General features: G+C 58.0%; 1 protein-coding gene across 8 annotated transcripts in view; it reads left to right on the top strand.

Moving 5' to 3' along the window:
• KIFC3 (kinesin family member C3) overlaps positions 1–13,199 on the top strand; it is a 34,471-nt gene extending 21,272 nt beyond the window's left edge. For 6 of the 8 annotated variants that reach the window (XM_006214504.4, XM_031680645.2, XM_015248119.3 and 3 more), the window contains 16 exons: positions 1,725–1,790; positions 2,354–2,497; positions 2,631–2,870; positions 3,369–3,542; positions 3,981–4,128; positions 4,211–4,341; positions 5,471–5,582; positions 6,825–7,006; positions 7,340–7,444; positions 9,217–9,347; positions 9,931–10,054; positions 10,294–10,423; positions 10,512–10,741; positions 11,097–11,231; positions 11,672–11,780; positions 12,595–13,199. In XM_006214504.4, coding sequence (XP_006214566.2) covers positions 1,725–1,790; positions 2,354–2,497; positions 2,631–2,870; positions 3,369–3,542; positions 3,981–4,128; positions 4,211–4,341; positions 5,471–5,582; positions 6,825–7,006; positions 7,340–7,444; positions 9,217–9,347; positions 9,931–10,054; positions 10,294–10,423; positions 10,512–10,741; positions 11,097–11,231; positions 11,672–11,780; positions 12,595–12,620 — 2,187 coding nt within the window. In that variant the 3' untranslated portion in view covers positions 12,621–13,199. Of the gene's footprint in view, positions 1–1,724; positions 1,819–2,353; positions 2,498–2,630; positions 2,871–3,368; positions 3,543–3,980; positions 4,129–4,210; positions 4,342–5,470; positions 5,583–6,824; positions 7,007–7,339; positions 7,445–9,216; positions 9,348–9,930; positions 10,055–10,293; positions 10,424–10,511; positions 10,742–11,096; positions 11,232–11,671; positions 11,781–12,356; positions 12,386–12,594 lie in introns of those variants that run through there. The other 2 variants (XM_031680646.2, XM_072967455.1) reach the window with 2 other exon arrangements.
• Positions 13,200–13,347: the final 148 nt, after the last annotated feature.

Genomic DNA, 13,347 nt, shown 5'->3' with positions numbered 1-13,347 from the left:
TTGGATTTTTCTTTGACTTAATATGTTGAGGAGCCTTTCCCACATCATTTAAAACTCCTGATAAACTAAGTCTATGCGTGAATGTACTATAATTCACTGACCATCCCCTAATGTTGGGCATTCAGGTTATTCCCAATTTCATGACTAAGGAATGGAAGTCGGCCTTATTCAAACTGTCCCTCACTGCCCTCTAGGGTGAAGGAACTGAGCCCTGCATGCACCAGATTCTTAACAGAAGGGGGGTTTGAGCGGGCAGAGGAGCGGCACAGGCTTTCCTGCTGTCTTGGTCCATGCCCAGCGCGTTGCCAGGAAGGGACCAGGAAGGGTGGGGGAGGTGACAGTGACCTTCTCGGTCGCAGCCCTCAAGTCACTTGCTTGTCCACCAGGAGGCCTTGGGCATCCAGTTAGGGCCTCCCAGCCCCTCTCTGGGTCTTGGGTCTTGAAATCCACCCCTCCAGCTACAAGTGTGCAGCGCTGGTGTCACTGGCCTTTCCCTTGGAGGCGAGATGCAGCCTGTGGCCCACTGCCCCCACCCCAACTGCTCAAAGAAGCAGCATCTGACTTGCAATTCAGCGGCCTCCTCCAGCCCCAGGAGACAGTGGGTTCTGAGCCCCCAGACTGCTGATGACATCTCAGCGATGTCCACACACACCCTGAAAATCCCAATGTCTGGCCTCTCTTGAAAGATGAGAAATTTGGCGACACTGAGCCTGTGTCTCTGCTCAGCTACAGTCCTCTGCCTCCTTCAGGTGGCTGCAGGGTGTCCAGCCCTGCACTGCCCCTCACCCACCTGACCTGGCCAGCCCCTGTGGGCAGTGGACTTTGTTCCCTGATGTGAGGCAATAAGAGCCCAGTGTCTCGTGGCCTGCTCGTGTAAACTGCACCTCCTTATCCTCCATGGAGTGAGTCTGACTCTCACTGTACCTTTACTATTATGCGGTGTGGTCACCACAGAATGTTCTGCAAAAAAAAGCCCAAACCTGCTCTGATGAATGCTGGTGCCAAAATCTTTGCATTTGGGGTTATTTCCTGAGGGCAGATTCCTGGAGGTGGGCTGATGTGGATAAGGGTCCTGGCCTGCGGGGACCTTGCTCTCTCGGGGCTGGTTTCCCTGCCCTGGGTTCTGGCCGAGCCAGGTCACTCTTGCCCCCTGATGGGGTACACACTCCTTCTCTTTCTAATGGCCTCCACTGGCCATGGCACTTTGGGAAGGCAGACTGGGAGCTGTGGTGGACACAGTTCACAGATGTGCCCTGGTAATTGGTAGATCTGTCTCCACAGGCAGACTCACCAGGAACAACTCAAAGTGGAAAATTCTAGGGGCTGATCGAGGACCGATCCAGGTCTCATAGTGCCTGGTGTTTATACAATTTGGAGACCCTTTTAAGAAAAAAAAAGATACACAATTACAAATACAAAAGTAGGTGCAGCCTGGACAGGGGCCTGTGCAAGGCAGGCATCCTGAGGTTCAGCCTCCTGAGTCTCCCGGTGCGCTGCACCTGGCATGGACCCTGGGTGGCACCAGGGCCACCTCTGCTGCATTTGCTCCCCAGACTTTCCTGAGAGCCCAGGCTGGCTTGGTCCTGGGATGGAAGAGGGTGCTGAGGGCTGTCAGGACCAGGCACCTGAAGAGAGGGCTGGGGCTGTGGGGTTGGGCAGGAGGCCTGGGGTGTGGGCTGGAGGTGAGGAACAAAGCTCACTGTGCCCCGACTTTGTGTTGGCAGGTAGAAAACCTGAAGGAGAAGCTTATAAGCCAGGCCCAGGAAGTGAGCCGCCTTCGATCGGAGCTGGTGAGCTCGACAGTGCCATCCTAAGAGGGTAGGGGGGCTGGCCCGGCCCTGTGCATACTGACCCTTCCACGTGAGGGGTGTCACCCCATCTCTCCCAAGCCCTCAGGTCCCACCCAAGCGGGGCAGCATCCTATCCCAGAAACACTCCCTGGATGCCGATCACCACTCACTGTGCCCTCGGAGGCCGTGTGACCCGTAAGGGGAGGGAGGTTAATTCTTGTTTGCTGATGTAAAGTGGAGTGTGAACTCTGTGTATAAATATGACTTTCCTTGTTACTTTCACACTCAGGAAAATAGAATGAAAGGGGCGGGTGCAGCCGGGAGCGGTTCCGGTTTCACCACCTTTCTCTGTCTCTTCCTCTCCTCTGTCTTATCTTTGTCTTTATCTTCTCTGGAGCCCCTTCTGTCTTTTCTCCATCACTGGCCTTTCTTTCTCTTTTCTCCTCTCTTTTTCCCTACCTCTCCTCTCTCCCTGGCCCTTGCACTGTCTCTGCCTCCTTGCTCCATCTTTCCCCCTGATCTGCCCTTACCACATGCCCCCACTCGGCTCTGGCTCTCTGCAGGGAGGCACCGACTTGGAGAAGCACCGGGACCTGCTGATGGTGGAGAATGAGCGACTGAGGCAGGAGATGCGGCGCTGCGAGGCGGAGCTGCAGGAGCTGCGGGCCAAGCCGGCAGCCCCCTGCACAGGCTGCGAGCACAGCCAGGTGAGCCCAGGACCAGGGTGGTCCCGGGGGGCTCTACTCCCAACAGTCACCCCAGTTCTTACTAGTGGCTCTTGCTTGCTAGTCCCCATCTACCTCCCTCACACCTGTCCCGCCCCCCGTGCCTCCTCTACAGGAGAGTGCCCAGCTCCGTGACAAGCTGTCCCAGCTACAGCTGGAGGTGGCGGAGAACAAAGGCATGCTGTCAGAGCTGAACCTGGAGGTGCAGCAGAAGACTGACCGGCTGGCCGAGGTGGAGCTGCGGCTCAAGGACTGCCTGGCCGAGAAGGCACAGGAGGAGGAGCGGCTCAGCCGGCGCCTGCGCGATAGCCACGAGACTATTGCCAGCCTGCGGGCCCAGTCACCACCTGTCAAGGTGAGCCTGGGGCCAGGAAGCCGCATGCAGGATCCTGTGCACCCCTGGACTGTGCCTCAGCTCTGATCCCTGGAGCCCAGGATGCGCTGGACATAGGAGGGGCTTGTCTTGGTGACTAAGTAGGCATGAGTACCTCCAGGTCTGCACTCAGTCTTATCCCTTCCCCTTCTTGCTGTACAGGGCCAGGCATGCCTAGTTACCCAGCAACTGATGCTTGAGGTGCCCATGTGACAGGCATGGACGTGATGCATCGCTAGATTCTGCCCTTGTCTTTGCCCTTCTTGTCTGTTCTGTGCCCAGTCTCCGGCCACAGCCAGGCTCATTAAGATGAGAAGATTCCAGGCGGCCCTTGCAGTGTTCTGGAGAGCCAGGACCTCATGGCTCCTCTAGTATTCTGCAGGCTGTTGGTGGGACGTTCCTAAGGGTCCCCTCAGGACCCCAGGGTGAGGTCAAGGCACCTACGCACCTTGGTGTACCCATCTGTCCTTCCCCCCACAGTACGTCATCAAGACGGTGGAGGTGGAGTCATCCAAGACCAAGCAGGCCCTCAGTGAGTCCCAGGCCCGGAACCAGCACCTGCAGGAGCAGGTGGCCATGCAGAGGCAGGTGCTGAAGGAGATGGAGCAGCAGCTGCAGAGCTCTCACCAGCTGACTGTGCAGCTCCGGGCGCAGGTGCGTGGGCCAAGTGAGGGGGCGCATGTCTATCAGGGGAGCATGTGCACATGGGGTTCGAAGGCCAGAGGCCGGCCTTTGCTCGGTGCAGCAGCTGAGCACTTGGGTTCCGACAGAACCCACCTCCCAGTGGGGCTCAAGAGGCCCTTTGCTCAGAGCCAAGTACACACACTCTTAGAAGGATGCTCTAGTCAGTATCATGATGAATGCTCTCCTTTGCTCTCTTGGGGCCGTGGCTTGTGCAGCTGTTATGTGCCTGGACCCAGGTTGGTGCCAGCCTAATGCTGGGCAGTAGTAGATGCACGGAGCTCCCAGCCTTTTCAGGGAGAGATGGCCACCCTTCCCCTCTGGTGTGGGTGTTCGCATGTGCCAGGTGTGAGGGGTGGGGCTTCTTTCCCTCCCGTGGCTGTGGCACTGAGCTTCCGGCCTGGCCGCCAGATCGCCATGTACGAGTCGGAGCTGGAGCGGGCACATGGGCAGATGCTGGAGGAGATGCAGTCCCTGGAGGAGGACAAGAACCGGGCCATCGAGGAGGCCTTTGCCAGAGCCCAGGTGGAGATGAAGGCTGTGCACGAGAACCTGGCAGGTGAGCCGGCAGCCTGGACCTTAGCCTGCCCCGTGATGCAGCCCTTCACCCAGTCTCCCTCACACCCCTGGTGTCCCCGCAGGCGTCCGGACCAACCTGCTGACACTGCAGCCCGCCCTGCGGACCCTGACCAACGACTACAACGGGCTGAAGCGCCAGGTGCGCGGCTTCCCCCTGCTGCTACAGGAGGCGCTCAGGAGCGTCAAGGCCGAGGTGAGCACGGCTGCGTGGGCAGCTGCGGCGCCTGCCCAGCGCTCCCTGCACACACTCAGCCAGAGCTCCCCCGACGGCAGCGCCCCTCCCACACACACTGCCGTCCTCAGACCCTGCTTGAAAAACTGTCTGGTTGGGGGAAGGTAATTTGGGCATCTGTCTTGTTACGACTCTTAAAGCCAAACATGTTACATACACTTTATGTCCCATACATGCTGGGCAGAGCTTTATGTCTCAAACATGCTACATATATTCTTACATCTGTTAGGTTTAATTCAACTTTTTCAAGCTGTACTTGCACAGTATGAGAATAGCCAGCATCTCTTAAGTGCCTCCTACGTGCCAAGCTGTTTATAGCCGTCGGCTCCTTGAATCTGTATGACAGCTCTGCAGGGTAGAGAGACTGATATATTTTGGGAATCGAAAACAGTTCTCCTTTAAAAAATTGTGTCAATAATACACAGACATGTTGAAAGTACAAACTCCACAGAAAGGAAAGGAGAGGCTTCTCACTGCCATCCAGCCTGCTCCTCGAAGGCAGCTGGTCTCCCAGTATTTCCCCTGAAGGGTGTTCTGAGCATGATGAAAACTACTGACGGATACGTACACGTATGCACACTTCCCTTTCACCCAGCAGAGGGGAGCAGGTGTACGAGTGGTCTGCAGCTTGTTCTTTTCCTTATGAAACGTAACCTGGCCATTTTTACCTACCAGCTCCTATAGATCCACGGGTTCGATGTTGTTATCCCCATTTTACAGATGAGAAAAGGCTGGAAGCCATAGAGCCAGTTGCTTCTGGTCTCCCAGCTCCTCAGGGTAGAGCTGGGATTTGGGTCCAGCTGAATCACGTGGTCAGCCAGGTGCTGGTGCTCTGGAGTGAAGGCTGAGTCCTATTTACCCATCAGCAGAGCAACCTTGAGCTATTGGTTTAGCCTCTCTGGGGCTTATTTTCTTCATCTGTAAAATGGGCCTGGTCTCAGTACCTACCCAGAGGGGTTATTGGGAAAATCTGACGTGAGTCCTCAGCCCAGGCGGGAGGGAGGCAGTGAGCAGCCTGTCGGGGACAGGCAGTTGGGCCAGCGAGGCTGATGGAGCTGACACCCTGACGGCACTGTGCGTCCCCTACCAGATCGGCCAGGCCATCGAGGAGGTCAACAGCAACAACCAGGAGCTGCTGCGCAAATACCGCCGGGAGCTGCAGCTGCGTAAGAAGTGCCACAATGAGCTGGTGCGGCTGAAAGGTGACTGCTGGGTGGGCTGGGGGATGCCCAGCAGAGGGGCCCCTGACCTGCCTCGGAGGTGATCTGCCCTTCCCCACGGCCCCCGGCAACACTCCATGGAACTGTGCCCTGTCACTGAGGAGCGACTGTAATTCCCTCTTTGTAGATAAGGAAACCAAGGCACAGAGAAGTCACAGGGGATTTGCTCAAAACTGCATGGCTAGTGGTCCACCTGGGATCTCTCCAACTCTGCCCCAATGCCCATGGCAGGCTACCAGGTGGCTGAGGGGTGGGGATGGAAGTAGTGGTGGTGGGTGGCTGGAATGCCACTTGTAACTTAGAGCCTGGTCAAGCTTGAGACACCACCCATTCACTGCACACAGGTCTAGGGAGTGCCTGCTCTGTGCCGGGTGCTGTTCCAGACACTGAGGATATGGCTGTGGGCCCCACATAACCCATCCCTGCCCTCACGGTACTCATTTCAGCTGGGGGAGCAGAAAGTGATCATTATCCACCCAGAGAACCCCATCACTGCCACTTTACCTGGGCTGGGGAGGGCCTCTGTGAGCCCCTGGGTATCTGACAGTTGGGAATACTGGGGGGCTTCCTGGAGGAGGGGAAGCTAGGGCTGAGACCTAGTGGACAGGGGAAGGGAAGGCAGGGCCATGCTGGTTGTGGTGGAGAGTGTTCTCTTCCTTTTAGGAGCTCTGGGATCCCACCTAATGGCATGAAGCCAAGTGGGTGGCATGATCAGATCTGTGCCCCAAACACCCCTGGATCTGCCCTGCTGCCTGTGTGCATTCCATGTGCTACCAGTCATGCACCCTCTGCCTGGTCCTGTCTGCCCAAGTGATTCCCAAGCCCTGTCCTGGCATTGCCAGTGCCCTTCTAAGCGTGATAGAACAAGCCCCTTGGCTAACTGGGACCTAAGCCCCTCTTTGTGTAGCTGAGGAAACTGAAGTCCAGATGTGTAAAGAGTTGTCCATTATGGTATCCCACCCAAACGGGGTGCAATGTCTGAGCCCCACAACTGACTTTTCCTCCATGTCCCCAAGATGAGGCTCCTACCCTCAGCCAGTTTGCTCAGCAAGAAAATATATTGATATGTGAATTCATACTATAGTGTGAGTGACCACCTTGTCCTGGAGGCCTTGCTTAGAAGGCAGAGGGCTCCTGAGCCACTAGCCAGCTACGGACACCAGTGTGGAGGCAGTCTGGTCTTGACCTCTCCTGTACCCTTCTCTCCTCCCCCATCCAATCCAGGGAACATCCGGGTGATTGCCCGTGTCCGGCCAGTCACCAAAGAGGATGGGGAAGGGCCCGAGTCGACCAATGCTGTGACCTTTGATCCTGACGATGACTCCATCATTCACTTACTACACAAAGGAAAGCCTGTCTCCTTTGAGCTGGACAAGGTCTTCTCCCCACAGGCCTCACAGCAGGATGTGAGTGTGGCTCTGCCTTCATTTGCTGACCCACCTTGAGAAAGGGAGAAGCTGGGGAAGGGCTCCAGAGCTCCGGAGCTGGGTGGCCCTTTTCTTAGGTGCTGGTGGATAGTAACTTCCTTTCAGAACAGCAGAGCAATGAGATTGCCCACTGATTTCTAGTGTAAGTGATTTATTAGTCACAAATTCCTCCATAGTGACCCTGTTGCCCACAATAACATGTGCTATATTGTTGCCGAAGGTGGGGAGTGGTCAGGGGGAGATGCTGGTGGTGGCCCCTGATTGCAGCAGCCTTGGCAGCCCCGCACCCTCCATCCCACGGCCCCTCTGCAGGTGTTCCAGGAGGTGCAGGCCCTGATCACCTCCTGCATCGACGGCTTCAACGTCTGCATCTTTGCCTATGGCCAGACAGGTGCTGGCAAGACATACACGATGGAGGTGGGTACCCAATGGATGGGGCAGGGGTTCAGAGAGTGAAGACCACCCTCTTGCTGCCATTATGGGGGCTCCCCTCATGGGTCTTGAGGTTCTGCTTGGGGCGTGTTGTGCCTCACCTGGTCTTCACAGCCACCTCGAAGCGGATCTCAGAGTTACCCGTGTTAGCCCAGGCACCAGGCCTGAAGAGGGGGCACCTGGCTCAGGCACACCTGCATGGCCCCAGTAGGTACAGAGGAGGGGAAGGTGTGCCGACAATAACCTCTGGCCTCAGAGGGGTCTCGGCCTGGGCTCCGAGTCCAGGGCAGATCACTGTGACGTCTCTCAGGACTGGCTTTCATTTCACCCACACACATTTCTGGGCTCCTGCTTTGTGGCTGCCCATGCTGGGCCCTGTGGGTGTCAGGGTGAATGAGGGTGGGTCTCGGTTCTCAAGGAGATCCCCCAGGAGCAGGAGAGATGGGCTGGTGAAGGCTGTCATGGGCGCCTAGCTCTTACCAGGCCTCATCTCCCCGCCTGTGCCACCCGCTCTCTGTGGGTGTGGCTGGGAATGGAGTGGGGGTGTTGAGAGGAAGAAGAAACTTGACTGTAGATCAAAATGGAAAGCTGGCCCCAGGCATGTCTTTGGTTTGTTAGGATTTCCCTGGCTCTTGAGGGGATGCTGTGAGATCCCCGGGTAGGGGAGAGGGGCAGGTGTCCTGGTGTCCTACTGTCTAGACTGTTAGGCACTTTTTGGGGAGGCTGCCATGGTGGTCCTTTCTTCCTCAATCTGGACCTTCTTTTCCCTCAATTCTGGGGTTGATGAAACTGATTAGTGGGAAGTAGGCCAAGCAAGATGGGGGTGGTGAAGAGGGAGAGAGTGTGTGCAGCACTTCCTCGGTACCCAGCTCTGTCTTGGGTGCTTAGAATTGAGTGACCACCGGGGGCATCTGTCCTCCAACACATCCCTGCTGAGGCCCCATGTACACAAGGCACCAGGCCTGGCATGGGGCACAGCCATGAGCTCAGAGTGCTTGCCCCCACGGGGCCAGCCCACCAGCAGGGAGATGGCAGTGCACACAGCAAACCAGGAAGTGTCCTGCCAGGTTCTAGGGAGAAAATTCAGCCAGGTACGAGGAAGCAACGGTGAGGGACGAATCGGGCGTTTGCAGGGAGAGGAAGCCTCCCTGAGGAAGTGACATTGGTGCAGACACCTAAGGCAGTCAGAGAGGAGTGTGGGGACAAACACTCCAGGCAGGGGAAACAGCAGAGCCAAAGCTACGAGGCTGGAGCATGCTGGGGAAACTGAGGCCTGGCCAGGAGGCCCCAGTGGCAAAAAGCAGGAGGGTGAGGTGGGGAGGTGCCATCAAAAGTGAGGCCCAGGTGAGGATTCCAGATTTCTTTCTAGAAAGGCCAGCCAGCCCATCTGGCCCCGGGTCGCTTGCCCACTCTGCCTGTGCCTCCCCTGCCCCACCCACGGAGCCTGGCTCATGGCCTACCTGACATCGAGCCCCATTAGGCAGTGGCAGGGAAATCATACATCCCTGGTGCCCCTCCCAGGTGGCCCACTAAGGCCAGGTGTGTATCAGAAGCCTCTGTGTGCCAGCCTGGGCCAGATGCTTCGCGTCCCAGGCCCAGTCCTGGCAGGTGGGGCCATTTAAAGGGGAAAATGAAGCCCAAGGAGGTGAAGCTGCTTGTTGCAGGTGGGAATCACAGACACAATGTGAGCATTTGCATGGGTCAGTCCTCGTGGTAGGGAGAGGCCTGGCTCACTGGAGCCTTGATTCTGTCCCCAGGGGACCACTGAGAACCCAGGCATCAACCAGCGGGCCCTGCAACTGCTCTTCTCCGAGGTGCAGGAGAAGGCATCAGACTGGGAGTACACCATCACCGTCAGCGCGGCCGAGATCTACAACGAGGTCCTCAGGTGAGGGGCCCTCAGGTGGGAGGTCCTCAGGTGGTGGCCCTCAGGTGGGAGGCCGTGGCATGAGACCTCCTGGGCAGCTTTTAGTCCTTAAAGCTGCATGGAACCACATGAGATGGGAAGAAGGGAGGCAGGGCAGAATGTCCTGACTGAGCCCAGGGGCTCCACTGGTCCCAGGCCCCTCCCCTCCACTAACAGGCAGGAGAGAGAGGGCTCTCTGAACCCACCTGGGATACCCAAACTGAGGCGCCCCTTCTCCCCTTGAGATGTCCTCACCCTACCTACAGGCTGCACCAGGTAGTGAAAAGTGAGAGTGGGGTCTTGGGGGCACCTGCCTACAGGGGGTAGTGCATTGTGGGGCAGGAGTAGCATCACCACAGGACTTTTGAGCAGCATTGCCTCTCTGCCCTTCATGAGCCTGAGTGCAGGGGAGGGGGTGGGGGAGCGGGGGAGGAGGAGGGCTTAGCCTGGTCCAAGAAGGCTTCTTGAGGTGTGATGGTTGGGGGAACATTACAGGTTGGGGGCAGGTGTAGTGCGGGCCGAAGGCAAACTAGGAGGAGGGAGTGACCGCCCTTCTTACCCTCAGGGACCTGCTGGGGCAGGAGCCCCAGGAGAAACTGGAGATCCGGCTGTGCCCAGACGGCAGCGGGCAGCTGTATGTGCCAGGGCTGACTGAGTTCCAGGTGCAGAGTGTGGAGGACATCAACAAGGTGTGGGGCTGGGTGAGCCGGGGGCGGGGAAATGCTGGGAAGCCCCGCCCACAGCAGAGCTGCTCCAGAGAAGGACAGAATAGGGGGTACAGGCTCTGCCAGGTTCCCAGGCCTCTCTGAGCCTGTTTCCTCCCCTCTATGGGGCAGGTGATGCCCCTCACAGGGGTTCTCCAGACGGGTGATTCCAAAGACCCCATTCCAAACCATGTGCCTCTGCCCTCCCTGCCCCTTGGCCCCAGGTGTTCGAGTTTGGCCACACCAATCGTACCACAGAGTTCACCAACCTGAATGAGCACAGCTCACGATCGCACGCCCTGCTCATCGTGACAGTGCGAGGCGTGGACTGCAGCACGGGCCTCCGAACCACCGGTGAGTGAGGTCCACAGGCTGCCCGGCCTGAGCACCCCTGCCCCCCTCTCCTAGGGTGGCCTTGACCTGCCCAGTGCCCTCCCTGCAGGGAAGCTGAACCTGGTGGACTTGGCCGGATCAGAGCGCGTGGGCAAGTCAGGGGCGGAGGGCAGCCGCCTGCGGGAGGCGCAGCACATCAACAAGTCGCTGTCGGCCCTGGGGGATGTCATTGCTGCTCTGCGCTCCCGCCAGGGCCACGTGCCCTTCCGCAACTCCAAACTCACCTACCTGCTGCAGGACTCACTCAGTGGGGACAGCAAGACCCTCATGGTGGTGCAGGTGAGGGCCTCAGGTGGGCCGGGCGGGGTGGCCATCAACATGTAGGGGCTCAACCAGGTCTAAGAGCAGGGACCCCCTCCTTCCCCTGCTGCCCAAGTACCCCCACCTAGGCTGTGCAGGAAAGGGCCCCTTGTCATCAGCTCCAAAGTTAGTGACATGTGTACCCCCAACCTCCCCGTCAGATCCAGCCACGTGCTTGCAAGTTCCTCCATTTCTGCCATCTTGGTTGCCCTCCCTCAGTCTTCTCCAGGTAGCCTTCTAGAGTCCCCTGGCCATGAGCTTGCTTTGGTACCCCTTCCAGTTCTGTGAGAGCAGCCAGCTGGTTGGGTAGGGAGTGAACTTTCCTGTCCCCTAGGTATCCCCCGTGGAGAAGAATACCAGTGAGACGCTCTACTCCCTCAAGTTTGCCGAGAGGGTGCGCTCTGTGGAGCTGGGCCCCGGAACCCGCAGGGCAGAGCTCGGGTCCTGGTCCAGCCAGGAGCATCTAGAGGTACGAGGACCGCCATAGGCCTGCCAGGGCCAGCGGTGGGTGAGCAGGAGCCGGGGGCTGGGAGGGGACTACAGCCTGGAGTGGTGGAGGAGGGCAGATACTAGAGGGAGTGGAGCCAGAACATGAACCCAAACCCAGTAGCTACCAGTCAAGGTGTTTCCCCTTGGCCTCAGAGGTACCTGTGGGGGTCATCGGCTAGATGGAGGTGGGTTGTGGGTGGGATGTGGGGGGGGGGTGCAGGCTGGCACACAGGTGCTCAGGATTAACTTGTTTACTTTATATAAATTATCTCACAATTCCCCCCACCCCACAGTTATTGTATCATCATGCCTATCTTGCAGATGAGAAAACAGTTTCAGGTGGCTGGGGAGGGGAAATACTTGGCGGAGGGCGGGGCAAACCCAGGGTAGCCCCACCCACCCACCCTTCTCTGCCCACAGTGGGAGCCGGCTTGTCAGACCCCACAGCCCTCAGCTCGAGCCCACTCCGCCCCAGGCTCCGGGACCACTAGCCGCCCAGGCTCCATCAGGAGGAAGCTGCAGCCCTCGGGTGAGTCTTTGGGGAGGGGGCCAGGGTTGGGTAGCCTCCCCCACAGCCCAATCACAGCCACTGGGCTGTGCCCTTATCTGAATAGGCTTTTTCTTTTTTTCCCTTTTTTAAAAAAGTTTATGAAACTTCTCCAGAACCTGTTGCACAATCTCGCAACCTTCCCTGGCCCTGGGAAATAGGGCAGATGGTGCTGCATCCATTTTATAGACAGGAAATTGAAGACCCCCTTGGAGACGGGGTAGTGTGAGGAGGGGCCCAGCCCTCTATGCCCGCAGCAGGGCTGCTGACTTGAGGCCCAGGACACAATTCTCCGATTCTCTGAGGCTGGGCTGGCTGGGCTCATGCCGTACACACCCTCCAAATCAGGCCTCGGCTCCCGGGGCTGGAAAGGACAGGGTTCACCTGTCCCAGATGAGGAGTGAGCCAGGCCACAGGGCTAGAATCCAGGGCTCCAGCCCCAGCTTAGCCTACTCACAGGAGGGCCTGGAAAATGTTCTGAGTTCAGAGGGATAGGGGGCAGCAGGGTCATGGCCCAAGACAAGCCCACCAGTGAGATGCTTGTTGCTTTGATTTCAGCCTGACGGCTGGGGCTGTAGAGTCTCCAGGTGAGTGTGGGGCCAGCAGCCCAGGGCTGCCCGCCCTCCTGCCTGCCTGGCCGCCTCGGGTTGCAGGGCTGTGCCGGGAGCTGGCTGCTCAGGGCTGAGTCTGTCGTTTGCTGCCTGCTGCCTATGTGCTTCTGCCCGCCTCCCTCCTGCTCTGGGACAGAGGATGACAATCCTGGTACTGACGAACCCCTCCCCTCCCTCTCCCACAGGGAAGACGAGGCCGTTGCCTGTGTGATGGAGAGATCCACCCTGCCGGACCAAAGACAGGGTCCTGACGCCTGGCAGGCCTGCTCCTGCTGCAGCGCCTGGAGCCCAGGAGGCAGAGGCCAGAGTAGAGGCTTCTCTTTTGCCCTGTCTGCCCTCAGAGATGAGAAACATGTTCAGAAGGAAAAGGTGTCTCTCGGCTGTGGCTCTGGGCACAAATGGCACGGGCTGGAAGGGCAGGCCTGCGCCATCAGAGTGGGCCCTCATGGCAAGGGCAGGTATGTGGGAGGCCTCCCTTGTGGGTGGGCTGGGGAGTCCCTGGAAGGCACAGGAACCACTCTCCTCCGGCTCCCAGGGAGTAGTGCATCTCTCGGGGTGTGTACATAGTGTTCCCAGGTGTACATAGGAGCGCGGCCCTTCCTGCCAAGGGCTGGGCTGTATTTATGGCAGGAGGCCAGTGGGCAGGGACTTTGCTGCTTCCCTTCATCTGCCTGGCACCAGGCTGTCTCCTTACTCGCTGGCCTCGATGTTTTCCTCCCTCTGAAATCCTATTTAAGAACTTTTGGAAGCTTAGCCATTTTTACTTATTAAAATAACCTTTTTACACAAATGTCTGAAAGAGTTGGTCTTGAATTGGGGTAGTGGGGTGAAGGAATCCACTGCTGGCTGGGCACCTACATCATTTGTCATGAACAGTATCATTCAGTGTGGTTGACCTGCCTTACCTTGCTTGACTGACCAAAATTGAAAATTCCAGT

Source organism: Vicugna pacos, chromosome 9, assembly GCF_048564905.1.
Source record: "Vicugna pacos chromosome 9, VicPac4, whole genome shotgun sequence".
NCBI classification, from domain to species: Eukaryota; Metazoa; Chordata; class Mammalia; order Artiodactyla; family Camelidae; genus Vicugna; species Vicugna pacos.
Note: the sequence above shows the minus strand (reverse complement) of the source record. Positions and strands in the feature narration are given on the sequence as shown.